The sequence below is a fragment of the Pollicipes pollicipes genome, unplaced genomic scaffold (genome assembly GCF_011947565.3).
Source record: "Pollicipes pollicipes isolate AB1234 unplaced genomic scaffold, Ppol_2.1 Scaffold_1600;HRSCAF=1878_pilon_pilon_pilon, whole genome shotgun sequence".
Taxonomy (NCBI): domain Eukaryota; kingdom Metazoa; phylum Arthropoda; class Thecostraca; order Pollicipedomorpha; family Pollicipedidae; genus Pollicipes; species Pollicipes pollicipes.
Window position 1 is genome coordinate 24,638,130 of NW_023595962.1, and position 18,666 is coordinate 24,656,795.

The 18,666-nt window shown below is 62.7% G+C and overlaps 1 protein-coding gene across 1 annotated transcript; it reads right to left on the reverse strand.

The window, feature by feature from the left end:
- Window positions 1-517: 517 nt before the first annotated feature.
- Window positions 518-17,939, reverse strand: LOC119114868 (retinitis pigmentosa 1-like 1 protein). Its single transcript, XM_037238931.1, has 10 exons — window positions 17,917-17,939; window positions 10,058-10,321; window positions 9,555-9,626; window positions 8,456-8,564; window positions 7,599-7,729; window positions 6,976-7,085; window positions 5,608-5,760; window positions 4,615-5,304; window positions 4,086-4,191; window positions 518-571 (listed from the first exon to the last, which is right to left on the reverse strand). The coding sequence occupies exons 1-10, from the start codon at window positions 17,932-17,934 to the stop codon at window positions 518-520; spliced, it is 1,707 nt and encodes a 568-aa protein (XP_037094826.1). The 5' UTR covers window positions 17,935-17,939.
- Between the last annotated feature and the right edge of the window lie 727 nt (window positions 17,940-18,666).

Below are 18,666 nucleotides of genomic sequence, written 5' to 3' on the forward strand. Positions count from 1 at the left end.
GGCAGCGCGGGTGTGGTTGGCCGCCTCGGCGCACCGGAGGTCTGGCGCCGGCGATCGGGGCTGGTGCAGCCCGCGATGGTGGCGGGCGCGGATGTCGGCCTGCCGTGAGGAGCTGTGTGAAGAGCAAGGCCAGGCCCCGCCCACGACTGTCGGCGGGAGATTGGAACATACCCCAACGACAGTCGGACCCGTCGCCCTCAATCGCCGAGGCTCGCCTATTGCACTCTATCGCGGAGGCTCCCTCTCGACGGCATGTGACCAGATGGAGAGCGGTGGTCACGGCTAGCCACGCCTCATGTCGTCGTCTCGGGACGGATTTGCCGACGCTCGTGGCGGGTGGGCTCGCTGCTGGGGTGACGGCTAACCGGCAGGGTCGGCCCCGGCCCTGTCGCGGGGGCGTCGCAGCAGTGACCCCCTGCACACGCTGCGACACCGGCCTATGGGCTGTGGATGTTTTACAGGGGTTCCTTGTGCTGAAGCGGCCTGCGGGCGCTCGCGGCTGGGCGTCTGCGGGGGTTCAGGTCATCACGGGCTGGCGCCTGGGTGAGTTCAGGTCGTCACGGGTTGGCGCCTGGGTGGGTTCAGGTCGTCACGGGTTGGCGCCTGGGTGGGTTCGGTGCAATCTCCGCGCGCGTCATTGTGCTCCAGTGTGCTCCAGCGTGCCCCCTTGTGCGGGCACGCCATGATGGCCGGTGGAGTGTCTCTCGGAGCGGTGCTACTCTGGTTGGAGCGCCCGCGACGTTTCATTGGTCGAGAGTTGAACACGCACGTGTGATCACGAAGGCGCACGGTCGATAATCTCGACCCCTCGCGTCCCGTCTCGCCTCGGGTCAGTGACCTCGGGAGGCGGCGCGCGGAGCTCTAAATCGGGGATATTTGATCGTGTTAATTCACGTATACCTCTGGGCCATCAATGTCTGCTTTAAGTTGGCGCCAGAATCCGAAGCGGCTCATTATTTCGTGATGCGCGTTGTCCGTGGTCGTAGTATCTAAGCCTGAGCTGTGGGGCGCTAACCGAACGTGGCTGATTGCAATTATCGCATGGTGTTCTCGCGTACCGACTGATCTCTTTCGCGCGGTATGAGCGGCTGTCTGTCGCGCGGGGCTCTGTGTTGGTCAGCCGCTCCTGACGCGTTCAGAACTTGTTATGGATTGCGTCCTCGTATCGTTCACGGTACGAGGTGATCCCTCCTTCCCGCGATCTCTCCTCTGTCCCTGACCTGTCGCGCTCCACACTCTCTCCCTCTGTCCCTGACCTGTCCCGCTCCACACTCTCCTCTGCCCATGGCCTGTCCCGCCCCACACTCTGTCCCTGACCTGACCTGTCTCGTTCCACACTCTCTCCTCTGACCCGAACTGTCCCTCTCCACACTCTCTCCTCTGTCCCTGACCTGTCCCGCTCCACACTCTCCTCTGCCCCTGGCCTATCCCGCCCCACACTCTGTCCCTGACCTGACCTGTCCCGCTCCACATTCTCTCCTCTGCCCCTGGCCTGTCCTGCTCCACACTCCTCTCCTCTGCCACTGGCCTGTCCTGCTCCACACTCTCTCCTCTGCCCCTGGCCTGTCCTGCTCCACACTCTCTCCTCTGCCCCTGGCCTGTCCTGCTCCACACTCTCTCCTCTGCCCCTGGACAGTCCCGCTCCACACTCTCTCCTCTGTCCCTGACCTGTCCCGCTCCACACTCTCCTCTGCCCCTGGCCTATCCCGCCCCACACTCTGTCCCTGACCTGACCTGTCTCGTTCCACACTCTCTCCTCTGTCCCTGACCTGTCCCGCTCCACATTCTCTCCTCTGCCCCTGGCCTGTCCTGCTCTACACTCTCCTCTCTGCCCCTGAGCTGTCGCGCTCCGCACTCTCTCCTCTGTCTCTGATCTGTCCTGCTGTACACTCTCCCCTCTGCCCCTGGCCTGCCCTGCTCCACACTCTCCCCTCTGCCCCTGGCATGCCCTGCTCCACACTCTCCCCTCTGCCCCTGGCCTGCCCTGCTCCACACTCTCCCCTCTGCCCCTGGCCTGCCCTGCTCCACACTCTCCCCTCTGCCCCTGGCCTGCCCTGCTCCACACTCCCCCCTCTGCCCCTGGCCTGCCCTGCTCCACACTCTCCCCTCTGCCCCTGGCCTGCCCTGCTCCACACTCTCCCCTCTGCCCCTGGCCTGCCCTGTTGTACACTCTCCTTTCTGCCCCTGACCCACACAGCAGTCCTCACCAGACCATCGTTCTTTTGAGGCCGTTATTGCCCTGACTTGTGCCTGTCGAGCGGTAGTGGGCGACGGACCGGCGGTGGGCGACGGACCGCAGCGGACGGGCCTCTCCCACACGTCCCACCATGGTCCCACACATATGATTATCCAATGTTGTGCCCCGAAAGCCACGGGGCTGTATTTTATGGACATTGATGTGTCTGCGAATATATTTACACGGTGAGCTGGTCATGCGGTGTTGCTGTTGCGTTGTAGGGGAAATGACCGAAGCTCCAGGGGAATCGCGAACGCGTGTGAAGGATTCCGATGCTTTTGGACTTCTGCTTTTGAACCGAACTTTGCGTCGCGATGGAGTCGCCTAGTGATGATGCCAGGGCGTTATGAAAACGATAACGAAGCCAGCCGCCTGTCGATACCAAAAAGCGGCGTGACGCGCTGGGAAGGTCACAGACTGGCGCGATGTACTGACCTGCAAGCTGCAAGTTTTTTTTTTAAAATCCCGTATCTCTCGTCTCCTCGGTGTTTGGTCTGCTCCTGGCGCATACCCATGCAAATGTCCGCAACGACGGAACATCGCGGCAACAGCCGCGCCAGAGAGTGAAACCAAAGTGTCAAGCCCCAATGACACACACACACACACACATTCTGAGTCTGTGGCAGCAGTCAGGGCGCGGATCCGGAGAGCGCCGCGGATAAAGAGGGCGTGCAGTTTCTGGCGGTTTATTGCCACAGGGTTGTACAGCACACAGGTGATCCTCAGTCACCAGAGGCACGACAGCCCGTCGATACGCTTCTCTGAACGCCCTGCAACGCTCCATTCAGCAATAAATATCTAGCACGCTAATGCCGTTTTTTTGTGCGTTCGCGCATACCATAAATGCCCTTTATCTCCATGCGTGTGCTTTGGTGCGTGTGTGCTCCAGCGCCCAATCGCTGGAGCCTTGTGTAATGCTCCCACGCGTCACCTGTGCTTGAGCGTTCACATGCGTGACGTCTGTGTGAACCGTGTGAGAATCGTCACGTGCATGGCTCTCACTCGGCGCTACCGGGCCCGAAGTATGGGTAATGACCGCTCTGCGTGCGTGTCACATGTGCCGACACGGGATGTCTCCGCGGTGAGCAAGGCACAGCCTAAACAACCTAACGGACTGCATGCAAGCAACTCACCCCATCTGAGCCAAATCGACGCGCAGCTGACGCCAGTTCCCAACGACAGCCCCCCGCCCCCCCATGACGCACCTGTTCGGCGGACATGCGCCATCTTGAGGTTTGGGGTGGAGCATGTACTGCGAGCGCACCCAAGTCTGATGCTTTACACCAGTGGACTCATGACCTGATGCTTGGGACCGGTGTGGAAACGGTGTAACATGATTCTGGCTCACCCGATCCGTCACGGTCACGCCCCCTCCCGTTCCGCCCGGTCCGGCCGCCTGTACCCTAACCGCAGTCCGCCAGCGTCCTGCCATCTGACCTTGTCACCGCGACCTTGACCCCTGAGCAGGCCTTCCAGGAGCGGGCCACCGCAATGTGCAGGTCTGAAGTCCGATCAGTCCGACTGGACCTGCGTTGGGCCTGACCCGAATCAGAAGCAAACTGATCAGATGCGAGTCGAACTGGATCGGACCAGACCGAACCGGCTGAGGTCGGGCCCGACCCCGTCAGTCGAGCAACGGGCGGAACCCTTTGTACAGATCGGGCAGCGTGAACTCGGCCGGCTGACGATCGGCGGCCCCGGCCTCCTCCCTCTCCGCCTCGGGCGCCGGCGCCGGCGGCCGGTAGTATTCCACCTCGGGCTCCTCGAACCGAAGGGCGTCGGGCCCGAGGTCGACCGAGGTGACAGAGCCGACGCCGGCGGCGGCCGGCGCGCCGCCCGGCCCGCCCACCGCGAAGCTCGAGCTGTGCACCACCTCCACCGTCATCACGTCACGCGAGGCGTCGAACACGTGGCCTGCCGTGACGACGTCGTACGGCTCGGCGGTGGTGGGTGGTCTGGTGGTGGTGGTGGGTGGTCTTGTGGTGGTGGTGGATGGTCTGGTGGTGGTGGTGGGTGGTCTGGTGGTGGGTGGTCTGGTGGTCGGCCGTGGCGCGGTGGTGGGTGGGGTCGCCGCCGAGCTGGTCGTGGTCGGCCCAGCTCTGACGGTTGACCTGGCTGTGGTCGCCGGCCTTATCGTTATGGTCGCCGCGGTGGTGGTAGTTGACCTGACGGTGGCGGCGGTGACCTTCGGTGATGGCTCGACGGTGGCGACGGCCGGCTTCGTGGCCGTCACCGTTTCCCTCGACACGGTCAGCTGCGGCGTCACCTCCCGCACGAAGCCCAGCACGTGATCTGTTTCCTTCGGGTCCAGCGAGCCGCCAACTACGCGCCATCGCTGCTGCGGCGGTGGCGGCCGAGCTGGAGCGTCGGCCACCCGCCGGGCGGCCACGGCCCGCTCCTGACTCCACTCCCGCTCCTGCTCCTGACCGGTGCCCCACTCGTGCTCCCGGATCGGGCCCGGCGCCGGCGGCTGCTCCTGACGCCACCCCTGGTCCCAGTCTTGCTCTTGGCCCTGGTACAAAGCCGGGTCCTGTTCTTGGTCTTGGAAGAGTGCGGGGTTCTGCGCCTGATCGTCGTAAACAACGGGATCTTGCTCATGGTACATGGCTGGATCCTGGTATTCGTCATATCGTTCCTGGTCCTCATATTCCGTGGCTGGCTCCAGGTATTGCGTCGCCGCCTCCTGAATCCGCTCCTGCTGAGCCTGCTTCTGTTCCTGGCCCTGCTCCGTCTCCTCCTCCTGCTCTTCTTCAAGAGGCGGTGGCCGGCGTAAAAACGTCTGCGTAAGCAGAGGCGAATCAGCGTTCGTGGCGTACACAAACTGGGTTTTCGCCCCGCCCGACGGCTCCTGTTCCTGCTCCTGATCCTGATCCTGATCCTGATCCTGTCTTTGATCCTGTTTCCGCCCTGGCTCCGACTTCGCCTCCGACTTCGCCTCCGGCTCCGGCTCCGGCTCCGGCTCTGGCATGGCCTCCGACTCTGGCTTTGGTTCTGCCTGCGCTTCCGGCTCAGGTTCTGGTGCCGACTGCGGCTCCGGCTCTGGCGTTGCCTCCGGCGCCTCGGTGCCGCTTGTGACAGGTCCCGGCTGGGGACGACTCGAGACGTTCTCCACGGGCTGGGGACGACCATCGCCGGCCTCCCACGCCGGCTGGGGACGACCGATCAGCGCGCTCTCCGCCACGGCCGCCTCTGGCTCGGGGCGACTCTCACCTCCGACCCCCAGCTGATCGCCGCCTCCCTCCGCCGTCGGCGGCGGTGTGCTGACCATGATCAGGTCGTCCTCGGCGCCGAACGCCAGCTGACCGGCCGCCTGCGCGCTGTCCGCCGCCGGCGCGCCGAACACGCCGCCCGTCAGGCCGGCCTCCTCCGGCGAGTCGCCGTCGGTGTCGACGAGGGCGACGACGTCGGCGTCGGCGCGCTGCTCGAGCAGGCGCACCACGTCGGCGTCGGCCGTCGGCTCCGGGTGTGGGATGTACGGCGCGCCCGGTGGCGGCTCCTCGAACGGCCCCACCACCATGATCCGCCTGTCGTCCATCAGCGTGGCGGGACGGGCGGTCGGCCGGCGCGGCGCCGCCGGCGGCGGACGCGGCGGGGAGAGCGGACCCGGCCGTGGAGCCTGGGCCGCCGAACCGATGGGAGATGGACGGACCGGCGGTGGACGGACCGCCGCTGGACGGACCGGAGCTGGACGGACCGGTGCTGGACGGACCGGTGCTGGACGGACCGGCGCTGGTTGGACGGGCCCTGGACGGACCGGCGGCGGCCGCTGGTTCTGCGGCGGCGGCGGTCGCGAGGGACCGGGCTGCGCCCGCCGCGGCGGCTGCTGCTGCGCGGGCGGCCGCGGCGGACGTGCTCGCCTGCGCGGCGGTCCGTCCGGCCGGTACGGCGTCTGCGGCGGCGGCCGCGGCGGGCGCAGCACCTGCATCACGCTCGGCTTGGAGAGCGCCGGGTGCAGCATCTGGAGCGTGCTCACCCGCGAGCCGGGAAGGGCGGGCTCAGGCTCGCCACGGCGTCGGCTCACCTCGCTGCTCGCCAGGGGGCGCCTGGGGCCCTTGCCTCCGGTCGGAGAGGGTCTCCTCAGGTCCTCGCCCTCGGTTGGAGGGGGTCTCCTCGGGGCCTCGCCTCCCGCTGGTGGGGGCCTCCTCGGAGCTTCGCCTCCCGTCAGAGGGGGTCTCCTCGGGGCCTCGCTGCCCGCTGGGGGCCTCTGTGGGCTCGCGCCGCTCGCTGGGGGCCTCCGGAGAACTCCACCGCCCGGCGGCGGTCTCCTCTGACCCTCACCGCCCGTCGGCGGCCGGCGGCGCGGCGGTGCTGACTGCGGGAACAGCTGGCCGCCCGGCGCGTTTGGCCTGAACTGTGGCAGGATATTGGGCGGCTGCGATACGGGCTCATGGCGCATCGGTTCCACCCGGCGCCAGTCTGGCCTCGGCTCCTCTGCCGGCGCCTCCGGCAGGCTGAACAGTTCCGCCTGCTGCGACGCTTGCGCCGACGCCTGAGGGGGCGGCGGCGGGCGCGGCCGCAGTCCAGCAGGCGGCCGCCGCTCCTCCTCGTCCTCCTCGCCACGGAACCAGCTGAGCAAGCTGCCGAGGTACCCGGCGGATGGCTTCTTGGTGGGCGGCGGTCGGCGCGGGCGGAGCGGGCGCGCCCCCTCCGGTGGCGGCCGGCGACCCGGACGCGTGCGCTCCGGCGGCGGCGGCAGCCGGTCCGCAGCCGAGACAAACGACGGCTCTCGCGGGACGTACTCGCCGCCGTCGTACTCGCCGCCGAAGCCGGGCGCTGGTGGCGTGGACTCTCGCTGCCAGGGCTGCGGCTCGGCTGGCGCCGGCCGCCGCCGTTCGCCGGCCCAGAAGTCCTCGGGCGAGGGCCGGAACGGCTCAGGCGCCGACGGTGGCCGGCGCACGGGCGGCGTCAGCGGACCGGCGGCGGTCGGCTCCGCTGCGGGCTGGCGCGGCTGGCCGAGCGCCGGCGCCGCGCGCTCCGGCGGCGGCTGGCGCACGGGCTGCGGCTGGGAGGCCGCCGGCGCCGCTCCCGGGCCGGGCTCGGCCGCCGATTGGCGGACCGGCGGTGACGTCGGCGGTGACGTGGCGGCGGCCGTGGTGCGCGGGATGTACGGCACATGCTGCCGACGGCGCACGGCGCCGGGCCGCAGCCCGGCGGCCAGCTTGTGGTGGAGCGGCACGCGGCCGGGTCTTCTCTCCCCCTCCGCCTCCTTTTCCTTCCCCTCTTCGGCCTTCTCCGGGCGCCTCGCCCCGCCGTCGGCCGCCGCCGGCGCGCCACTGGTGGGCGTGATGACCTGAGTGGGCGGCGCGGGAGGCCGGGCAGTGCTCGGCGGCGCAGTGGGCGCCGCTGCCGGCCGCCGCGTCGCCCTGGTCGCCGAAGCGTACCCCTGCAGTTTGGTGTTCGCGTAGCCGCCGGTCACCAGCGGCGCGCGCAGCTGCTCGAGACGGTCCCGCACCTGCGAGGGCCGGCGTCCTGCGGGCGCCGGCGAGACATCGCCTGTGGAGGAGGTCGCTTTCAGACGCAGGTGGGGCCGCTGGGCTCTCTGGGAGGCGAGCTGGTGTGTGGGAAGGCGAGCTGGTGTGTGGGGAGGCGAGCTGGCGTCAGGGAAGATGAGCTGGTGTGTGGGGAGGCGAGCTGGTGTGTGGGAAGGCGAGCTGGTGTGTGGGGAGGCGAGCTGGTGTGTGGGAAGGCGAGCTGGTGTGTGGGGAGGCGAGCTGGTATATGGGGAGGCGGGCTAGTGCGTGGGGAAGTGAGTGGGTGTCAGGGGAGGGGATCTGGTGTGTGGGGTGCTGAGCTGGTGTGTGTGTCGGGGGCGGGGGCGAGATGATGTGGGTGGGGGAGAGGGGACGAGCTAGGAAGGTGCGCACGACGGCGCCGGCGTCATCAAATGTTGGCAATGTGTCCGTGTCAGTGGTGTGTCAGTGATGCGATGTCCCGTTCTTTGTGTTTATGTCGGTGGCGTGTCCAGAACTTACGTTTTTTAGGCTACCCCAGACACCTGCCCACAAATCATGTCATTAGTACTGCACCCTGTGGAATCAGACATCATGTGTATTGATGCAATGAAGAGTGACGTTTAAGTTGTCTCCTTTCAGAGTCAGAATACCAGCAAACCCAGACTAAATTCATACTATCATTTAGACACATTTTAATTGTATGTTATTTGATAGCATAACATCCCGAAGCCGCAGCTCCTGGTACCTCAGCTCCTGGTAAACTCACCGCCCGTCGGCCGCTCCTGGCCGTAGTCTTGGTGTTGTCCACCAGGTGTCTCTTCGGCTCCCGCCTGGGAGTAGCGGACCTCCTCTATGGTCTCCGGCGTGTACTGGCTCTGAGAGAGAGACACACCAGCTCACGGTCACATCTGGCGGTGTGTGACGTGTTCTCTTGGTCGTCGAGAGTCGTCCTCAGATACGAATACAGCACGGAGCGCGAAGAACTGGCGGTGTGTGACGTGTTCTCTTGGTCGAGAGTCGTCCTCAGATACGAATACAACACGGAGCGCGAAGAACTGACGGTGTGTGTTGTGTTCTCTTGGTCGAGAGTCGTCCTCAGATACGAATACAACACGGAGCGCGAAGAAAAGCGAATTGTTTGGTTTGGGCTGGAGCGATTTCGGCCAGTAAAGCTCATTCCAGACCCATGATGTTCAGGAGACGGTTTGGTAATGAGGTGGGACTGCAGTCATCCCCGGAGGCCTCCGCTGATGGGCTTTAACCCTCACATACTGCTCTGATCCTTTGCATCCTTCTCCAATTCTCTCCCACGGTCTGGTCCGATCCTTTACATTGTTTTCTGGCCCTTCTCTGGGGTCTGTACCGGGCGTCCAGGCGGGACTCCGGGGCCGTGGCGTCCAGGCGTCCAGGCGGGACTCTGGGGCCGTGCTGGGCGCCCGGGCAGGACTCTGGAATCTGTACCGGGTGCCCCGGGGAGGGGGGGGGGGGGGCTCCCAGCCGGGGCAGTCCCGGAGGCAGCTCACAGCTCGCGGCCGCAGCATACCCTGGACAGAAGAGACGTTGCGAGGGTCGGGGAATACGCGGTGCGTGAGGAAAACAGACCAGATAAGGGGAGCGGAGTGAGAGAACGCAAGCCTTTCAACACCACAGTCAGCACGCCTTTCACCGGATCTCGAGACGGCGAACATTGAAGACCGCGTGCGCACCAAAAGCAAAAAAACGAACCGATTTAAAAAAACATTGTCAGGTTGACAAGACATCACAACAAACTTCATGCAGACACATCACAGTATTTATCACGTGAAGCGTCCATGGCAGCTTGCTGCGTTCGGACAGTGTGCGCGCTTGTCTGCTGTTATCCCGACCTGGTAGTGCTGGTACGACTGACGGACAGGCAGGTGGTCACCGGCAGATGGCAGCACGATCGGACGGTGGCGCTGAAATAAATAACGATGCGCTGAAGGCGAAGGTGGGTGCGCAGAAGAACACGCGATGTGCGGGCGACAAGCGAGCCACGCGGTAGTTAAGTTTGGTATTTGTTACATTTTCAACAGAGTGGCAGTATCGTGATCAGATACAACGGACGGTGCATCTTAGCTACGAGGTGCATGTTGGCCCTCAATCATGTTGGCTGCTAGTTTAAGAGCCGGACATTGGTGAGGAAACGGATCGGTTGGCAGCCCCTCGACGCTTGATAACGCGGAGCCTATCGGCGCTTCCGCTGCCAGCGTAGCGAAATCGGCGCTCGCAACAACCCCAACCACGGCGATTTGAGCCCGCGGCCCTGCCGACAACGAGCCATGTGCCCGGTCCGCTCGCTGGCCCGTCTTCGGCGCGCGGTCCCCCAGAGAGCGTGACGGTGCCTCACCAGCGGCGGCTGGTCGTTGACCAGGCCGGCCCTGCGACTCAGCTGGCGGGACACGCGGTTGGCCTCCTCCAGCTGCGCCTCCGATTGGCTGATCTCCCGAACAGTCGCCGCCGCCGCCGCCGGCAGCCAGCGCACCGTCACCGTACGGGTGGCGCCATCTGTACCGCGCTGGCTCGTCGGGTTGCCCAGAGATGGCGCTGGCGGCGCGGCGGCATGATGCGATGCGGTGGCGAGGGCGGTCAGCGTTATTAGGGCCAACGGCACCTGAGGAAGGAAAGGCAAAGTAAGCGACCTTAAAGAAACAAAATTAATGGTTTAGTGAGAATAACAACAAAATGTATGGTTCAACGATAGAGACGTAGCAAAATGCAATGGCCAGTGCTAAGCGAAAAATGTTGCCACAGATCATCATGCGAAGTGCGAGTGCTCAATAACATGCTTGGAGCCTCCCCAGCCGCGCATACGCGAAAGCTATGTAATTACACGAAGAAGTCATTTACTGCGTGACATTTCTTCAGTACAAAAAAAAATGAAAGAAGACTTCATAACATGTGCGTGTCGACGAAGAAACGAGTAAAACGGAATAGGGTACGGTTCAACCATCTGCAATGTAAGAAAAAAAGTGAAAAAACAAGCGAATTCAAGAGCGGACAACGAAAATATATAAAGATTGCAATCCGGCACAATGCGAATGACGTAAGACGGTTTTTCAACGCCCATCGCCGGAACACTGTGCAGGAGAACCCACACAGCTGCATCATGGACCCATGTGCAGGTCCATGATACGTGCACTTCGTCGACCCTCGCGTGAGGTCTGTATACCAGAGGCCTGTGACAATTCCCACCTGACACGCGTTCTGCTATAAAATTTGTCATAAAATGTGATTATTACTTAAGCTGTTCTATCAGCCGTGCTCCAATGCCCATTATATTCCTCAGGAAATCCCCATCCAGCCGTATTAGTTGCTCTTAGCAGAACCAGCGAGAGACAAGCTGCCAGCGATCTTCATAGATGGTAACGAGCACATCCGTGACCTTGGAAGATTAACACCCTACATAAACACCAAAAAACATGGGAATGTATTCCCTTTCAAAAAGCCTGTCTGCTGTGCAACAACGACCCCAACAGTGACAGCAGGCCCTACTTTCATACAAGCTTATTAGCGGACAAATGCCGTCAGGTTACCGCGTCTCCATCTACGAAAATGAGCAGCGCAACAGTCACTAAGCCTGTACCCTTTAAAACGGGGGCTGTACTCTTCCATTTGTTTGGAGTGATTCGTAAAAAGTACTGACTACCCGAGCCCCCCCCCCCCCCCCGTTTCTCCGTTGGCAACCAGCTTCAAGTGTCATCGGATCCGGTTCATGACATGATCGCCGCGGCGCCGCGTGTGCCCAGTGGCGTCAGGGTGTCGACTGCATGATCCCCAATCCAGCCTGATCCGGCCTGATCTGCTTCGATCAGCGCCGGCGCGAGGCAGCAGGCCGTGCCGGTCAGGCTGGCTGACCCGGCACCGCGCAAAAACCGACACCGGCCCGGCCGACTGACCCAGGAGCTCGCGAGCCAAGGCCTCGCGCGGTCACCGACCCCGGGCCCGCGCCGGGCGGTGACGTGGTGTGACGTCACCGGTGGCCCCTGAGCCGTGAGACGACTGCGTGGCGCCGGTCTCTCAGGGACGCTGCTGTTGGTGCTCGCTCATCGCAGGGGTCAGGAGAATCAGTGAGAAGGCCCTGTGCCCCGCCTGGTGGCCCTAAGGGCTGGGTCAGGGTCGCCCACCGGAACAGATGGAGCGTCGCCGGTGGAACGGTCACCAGCGGCCTCTCACCCATCACGGGCAAGTCCTGGACGCACAGGGGCGCGCCCAGCGTCCCAGTGGAGCCATCTCCGGTGTCGATGGAGCGTCACCACCGGGGGCAGTTTGTGCCGCTTCGGGACCGCGGCGCATGCATTGGTGGGCGCCCCTGGGCTGTAGCGAGCCGGGCCTGCGGCGCAGCGCCCGCCTCTGACCCGGTTCCCAGGAAGATCAGCGAACCGGGGCTGTGGGCCGGACGGGGTGCGGCTGACGGGTGTGGGGCAGGACGGGACGGGCCGCCTCTCGTCCAACCACTGCTGGCACCGGACGGGCTGCGGCCGCGCTCACTGGCCGACAGCGCCCCCAAGCAGGGCACACGTCCGTTTCTCGATCTGACCCAGTCTCTCTCTCTCTCTCTCTCTCTCTCTCTCTCTCTCTCTCTCTCTCTCTCTCTCTCTCTCTCTCTCTCTCTCTCTCTCTCTCTCTCTCTCTCTCTCTCTCTCTCTCTCTCTCTCTCTCTCTCTCTCTCTCTCTCTCTCTCTCTCTCTCTCCCTCCTCCCCCTCCCTCCCTCTCTCCCTCTCCCTCTTCGCTCTCTCGCTCTCTCCCTCCTTTCTCACTCCCTCTGCCCGCAGGCGACACGCGGCCTTCCCGTGACCACCGCACCGTTTCGAACTGCGTAGAACACGCGCTGCGCAGAAGCTGGAGTACACCTGCCCTGAGAGATATCCCCATGACTTCGAGCAGTCAACAATGCGCGCGGGAACTGATCGCGTGGCCAGTGGGGCAGATAACGTCTGTATGGAGTATGTTAACATATTTGGTGGTCGTTAAACCGCCTGGGTCTACCGAGATGTCGTTTTTCTAGATGCATAAGGACGTGCGAAACATCTTTTAATTCGTTTTGTGTCTTTAATTTTGTCACTGGGGCTCTCTTAACCGTGGAATATCCCGTCATAATTGAATCAACTCTCTGTGAGCAGCCTGTGAAAGGTGGACATGTGACGCTGGAACATCAGTCCTGGTGGCGTTTCAATCCGGTTTTGCGGTACGAGACTAAGCGTAAACATTGCGTAATCTGTTGATTGCAAAGATGCATTTGGAAGAAATCCGTTTCGCCCCACCCGACGAAAATAAAGAGAAAAAGCCTTTTCCGTCACTAGCTTACGTAATGAACTATGAAATTATCTGCGACGCACCGCGCATTAACCGCAAAAAAGAAAATCTGTTGGCGCGTGGTTCCAATCCCTTCAAGCCACACCCGAGTATGCCAACCATTTGCGTCACGTATGAATATCGCAAGGGAACCCCCGCGCGCCGACTCAGTCACGTGTGGCCCTCCTGCATTCCACGCATAATCTGCAAGGTCGTTGACCAGGGGCCGCGCGGCCGCAGCAGAAATGCGGAAGATGTGGGTTACCATGACAACGGTGTCGGCGTGACCTTGGCCTCCGGCGGGCCGCGCGAACCGTTATCACCTCCGTGTGGCTGGGATGGCCGCGGTCCGCAAGCCAGCTGACGAAAGAGTGACGGGCGGGCACGCCGAGACTCTCCCCTTGTATGTGATGGGGGAGGGGGGAGGGGGAGGGCAACAAGGTCAAAGACAGGGTCGTTTCGCGACGCATCCCTGTATGCTTGGGACGGAACGCACCAAGTGATAAGGCATCCGAACTGCGCGCGATGCAACGAGCCCATGCCGCTAGCCCGCTTCGGCCACGTCTGCTTAGAGGGCTATCGACCTGCGCCATGCGTTCGTCAGGTTGCCCCGATCACACTGCGGGAAGGGAGTGCCCAGAAGCCCGTACAGGATTTTGCAAGGGGCTCAGCTCGATATTTTCCCCTGAGAATCCCAACTTAATCCACCACAGGCGCGTGTTTTTCTGCGTTTTGACGCAAGTATTTTGCAAAACGGATAATAACAACACATACGGCATGGCCGAATCCACTTGTTTTTGCTTGCATTTTTCTGATTTTGTAATTGACGAAAAATTTATTCCCGTTCATGTCAATAGGTGTAGCATTTCTTAAAGGTAGGGGTGGCACGTACCCCCATCCGTTTGGGTGCGTCACCGGAAGTGACGTTTTCGTGAAGCCTGCCGGGCGGCGACGGTGAGTCATTCCCGGCTCTCGGGTTACAGTCCACGTGATCGGGGTCATAGTCCACGGCGCGTGCCAGCCGCGTCGCTATGAGTCACAATCCGTGTCGTCTGACACACATGACACGCGGGCCCAGCACGCCACGCGGGCATGATACGACGCAGACCAATATTTCCGGAACTCGCGGCGCGGAGTGCAGACATGCGACTCCGCGCGTGCAGCTAAAGCACGCGTGTAAAAAATACGTGATGGAGGCGCGGCGAAATTATAGAAATTGTAGCACTTAGAAGACGTGCCAGCGGGCTGGACATTTCTGAAGTGTAACATCGAAATATTATCGCTTAGGAAGGCTGGCAACCAGGAATTTAGCTGTGGCATCCTTTTAGTGTGATTGTACGTCATCAGCCAAAAGTATGCCTATCAGTCCCTGGGTGACCAACACGACGGTGGGAAAACAATGCTACTGGCCCAAAGCCACTGGTAAATCATCTAAAATATGGCTGAACGCGAAGTGAAGACTTCGCCTTTTACAAACACTTCGGTTTCCAAAAGCTTAGGGTTTAAGTCGTAGCTTTACCCAAATGATAGCGTTAAAACTGCTATGGTTTGCGAAATCTGACAAGCATTTGTGGGATGCTTGAAGACCGGAGCCTTATGCGCTCAAGGAACTTTCCCTTGGGCTTTTCCGAAAGGAGCTGAATGTCATTGTCTTGAGGCCCTCACGGGCTTCAAGACAGGTACTTGACTCGCTTGACACGCCATGCATATGGCGTGTCAAGGGCAGGTGAAGAGGGGAGCTTAGCGTTTCCCGCCCGCAATGGATCTGCGCTGCTTTTAACTGGTCCTCATGTAAGTTACCGAGTCCGCATAGTCAAGGGAGGCTACGCGCATCGGGAAATGTTCGAACCGCTATCGGCACAACCGTATTGTCACAAGGCCGTGCCTTCCTTTCCGGGCATTGCACTCATGACGGGTAGAAGACCGACGGCCACCCTCGCGTCAGCTGTGGCCACCGTAGTCCGTCCTCGCGGCCTCTCAACTGGTGAGCGCCGCAGGCCAGCCTGCAGGAAACCACGGCCGACAAGCGCCTCAGCAGGCTGCCCCAAAGTCGTCCTGACGGGCACACAAGACACCGGCGGCGGCGGCGGCTCGCTGTCGGCAGGGAGCGCCTCCGCACACGAGACACCGGCGGCGGCGACGGCTCGCTGTCGGCAGGGAGCGCCTCCGCACACGAGACACCGGCGGCGGCGGCGGCTCGCTGTCGGCAGGGAGCGCCTCCGCACACGAGACACCGGCGGCGGCGACGGCTCGCTGCCGGCAGGGAGCGCCTCCGCACACGAGACACCGGCGGCGGCGGCTCGCTGCCGGCAGGGAGCGCCTCCGCACACGAGACACCGGCGGCGGCGGCGGCTCGCTGCCGGCAGGGAGCGCCTCCGCACACGAGACACCGGCGGCGGCGGCGGCGGCTCGCTGCCGGCAGGGAGCGCCTCCGCCACACGAGACACGGGTGGTGACTCGCTGCCGGCCGTGGGCGTCTCCGCCACGGGGGACACCGGTGGTGACTCGCTGCCGGCCGTGGGCGCCTCCGCACACGAGACACCGGTGGTGACTCGCTGCCGGCAGGGAGCGCCTCCGCACACGAGACACCGGTGGTGACTCGCTACCGGCCGTGGGCGTCTCCGCCACGGGGGACACCGGTGGTGACTCGCTGCCGGCCGTGGGCGCCTCCGCCACGGGGGACACCGGTGGTGACTCGCTGCCGGCCGTGGGCGCCTCCGAACACGGGACACCGGTGGTGACCCGCTGCCGGCCGTGGGCGCCTCCGAACACGGGACACCGGTGGTAACCCGCTGCCGGCCGTGGGCGTCTCCGCCACGGGGGACACCGGTGGTGACCCGCTGCCGGCCGTGGCGCCTCCGCACACGAGACACCGGTGGTGACTCGCTGCCGGCCGTGGGCGCCTCCCCTCACGAGACACCGGTGGTGACTCGCTGCCGGCCGGGGCGCCTCCGCACTGCCTGGCTCGTCATGCATGGAGCCTGCGGTGACGACCGAACCGGCTGGGTTTGACCGGCGGCACCGGGACTGCTCAATGAGGTCAGCCGGCGGTGGTATGCGGGAAGGCGTCCCTGCAGCGGCTGGCCTATTTCCACATGATCGGGTCGCGCTCCCTCGAAAACTCTGGCGGGGAGAGGGGGGGGGGGGGGCTGCTGCTTGGTTGGAAACGATGGAGGTCTTAAGACGCCGCCAGTGTTCTGTGTATACCTAGTATGGCAAGCTTGTCCGCGCGGATGGTGCGCAAGTGATGCCCAATATTTGTATTTCGCAGGACTGATGCATTAAATACCATCGCGGGTTTTGTCTGTAGCTTAAACAGAGCTCATATATCATAGGTGGAAAGCTGGTCGAAATGTGAGGGCTGTGTGCAGCTAATCGTTTGCGTGCACAGTTGTATCGCGCGCTCAGTTTTCAACGGGGCAGCGAGGCCTGATGACGGCATCACGCGAGGCCTGATGACGGCATTAAGAGCATCCAGGAAGCATCTGATTCAGGCAGTTCAGTGCGGCACACGCACCGACAATTACACGTGAAATCAGGGCGTAGTTTTGCGAAATAAGTTGGACTGAGTAATGAAAAATGACTAAGCCTGCCCCAAGAATGCGTCAAAAAAGCACATCTTCCACGGATTTGGGCCGCATTCTTTTCAAAGCTGAAACGAGTCCTCCATCCTCCATTGAATAAGAAACCACAACCCCTGCGTGGGCTGTGTGAATGTGCGAGGCGCGGAGCTGTACAGGCTGTTTGTCAGCGTCAGCCGGCTACAAGTCGAGGGCGATGACCCGGAATCGATCAGCAGCATTCCCTCGTTGTGCCTCGCTTTGGCGTCAGATGAGGGTGTCTTTGCGCGCCTCAGCACCTCAGATCAGAGGCCACCATAACGCCTCTGTCGCTCCCATTGTCCATCCCACCAGGCCTAGGCGGCTCTGATCCGGCGCTTGTGCGCCTCTGCGCTCGGCGCCTTTGCACCTCTGTGCTCGACGCCTCTGAACCTCTGCACCTCCGCACCTCTGCGCCTCGGCGCCTCTGCACCTCTGCGTCTCTGCGCCTCTGCGCTCGGCGCCTCTGAGCCTCTGCACCTCTGCGCCTCTGCATCTCTGCGCCGCTGTGCCTCTGAGCGCGGAGACGCACTCTGCGCTCGGCGCCTCTGCGCTCGGCGCCCCTGCACCTCTGCGCCTCTGCATCTCTGCGGCTCTGCGCCTCTGCACCTCCGCGTCTCTGCGCCTCTGCGCTCGGCGCCTCTGAGCCTCTGCACCTCTGCACCTCTACGCCTCTGTGCCTCTGCGCTCGGCGCCTTTACACCTCTGCGCCCCTGCCCCTCTGCGCCTCTGCGCCTCTGCTCTCGGCGCCTCTGCGACTCCTCTTGGTCTCCGCGACTCTATATCCACAGCTGAAGAAGCGTCGGAAGGATCACTCCCCTCACACGCGTTTGTTAATGACATTGAAGGAAAGGAACTACACGCGAGACGACTAACAATGATACATGGGGGCGTCCGTAAGTTATGTTACGCGGGAGCGGAACGTAACTGGCGGACGCCCACATGGAGCGGGTTGATGGAGCGTACCTGAAGCGTAGCATTGGGGTGGGGGTTTTGGGCAGCGTAACGTCACGCTGGGGTAGAGTCTCAAATCGAGCTGAAATCCGTAAGTAAACATTTTCACAGCATACCTAGGTGAAGGAGTCCCTCGCCCAGCACAACCGGTGCATACCCAGGAGGGAGTGACCAAAAGTGCATGAAAATGCATGATCTACGGGCGGCCTTCATGAAAGAAATTAACGCGAAAACGCGAACGCGAAAGCGTTCTACTAAGCGCGACTAAGCTGCCTTCGCGAAAGCGAAGGCAGCTTAGTCGCAGCGCTGTTTAGGCTTCTGTTGCGCCGCTGTGTCCGTCTGCACAGTGCGCCGACTTACCTGGAGTCTGCGCTGCATCGCTGTGTGGGCCTCTGTTGCGCCGCTGTGTCCGTCTGCACAGTGCGCCGACTTACCTGGAGTCTGCGCTGCATCGCTGTGTGGGGCATCTCCCCGGCGTCGGCTGCCGTGGAGCAGCCCACCTCCCGCCGACCACCGACGACTAGCGACTTGTGCGCGGCCGGCGTCTCCGGAGCGGAGGTGCCCGCCGAGTTCAGCCACCCTCGCCGGCTAACGGTGCGCCGCGACCGCCGCGGCCGCAGTGACCTATATGGTGGCTACTGGCGCCCGCTCTAACTGTACAACCGGCACGCGTACCACGTGACGGCCGGCGCGCGTGTGTTGCAGGGGCGGGGCCGCGGGCCCAAACGCGTTCGCCAAGGGGGGGGGGGGGGGCAAAGGATGAGCGGTGGTGATTATCCCATTCGGTTTCGGCGTTTGAGTGTTCGGTCGTGCGCATCTAGCTGTTTTGTTGGAAAAACCGGAATCTTTATTTGCATTGTCAAGTTCACACGCGAACTCCAGGGCACCGGTAGTGCAATGATTAACCCACATGTGTGGGAAACCAGGGGTGAGGGGTTTGATTATGTGCGGTACAAGCCCTTCCTGCTAGGGGGAGAAGCAGGCGACGCCATATAGCCTCAGCGGTTGAGTGCGTCGTAAGGCCCCAGTGGCGATAACGCATTCAGTGAATGCATGCCATTGTGTTAACAGAAAGGCAGGCAAAACATAGCCGATCTTTAGCATCCAGCC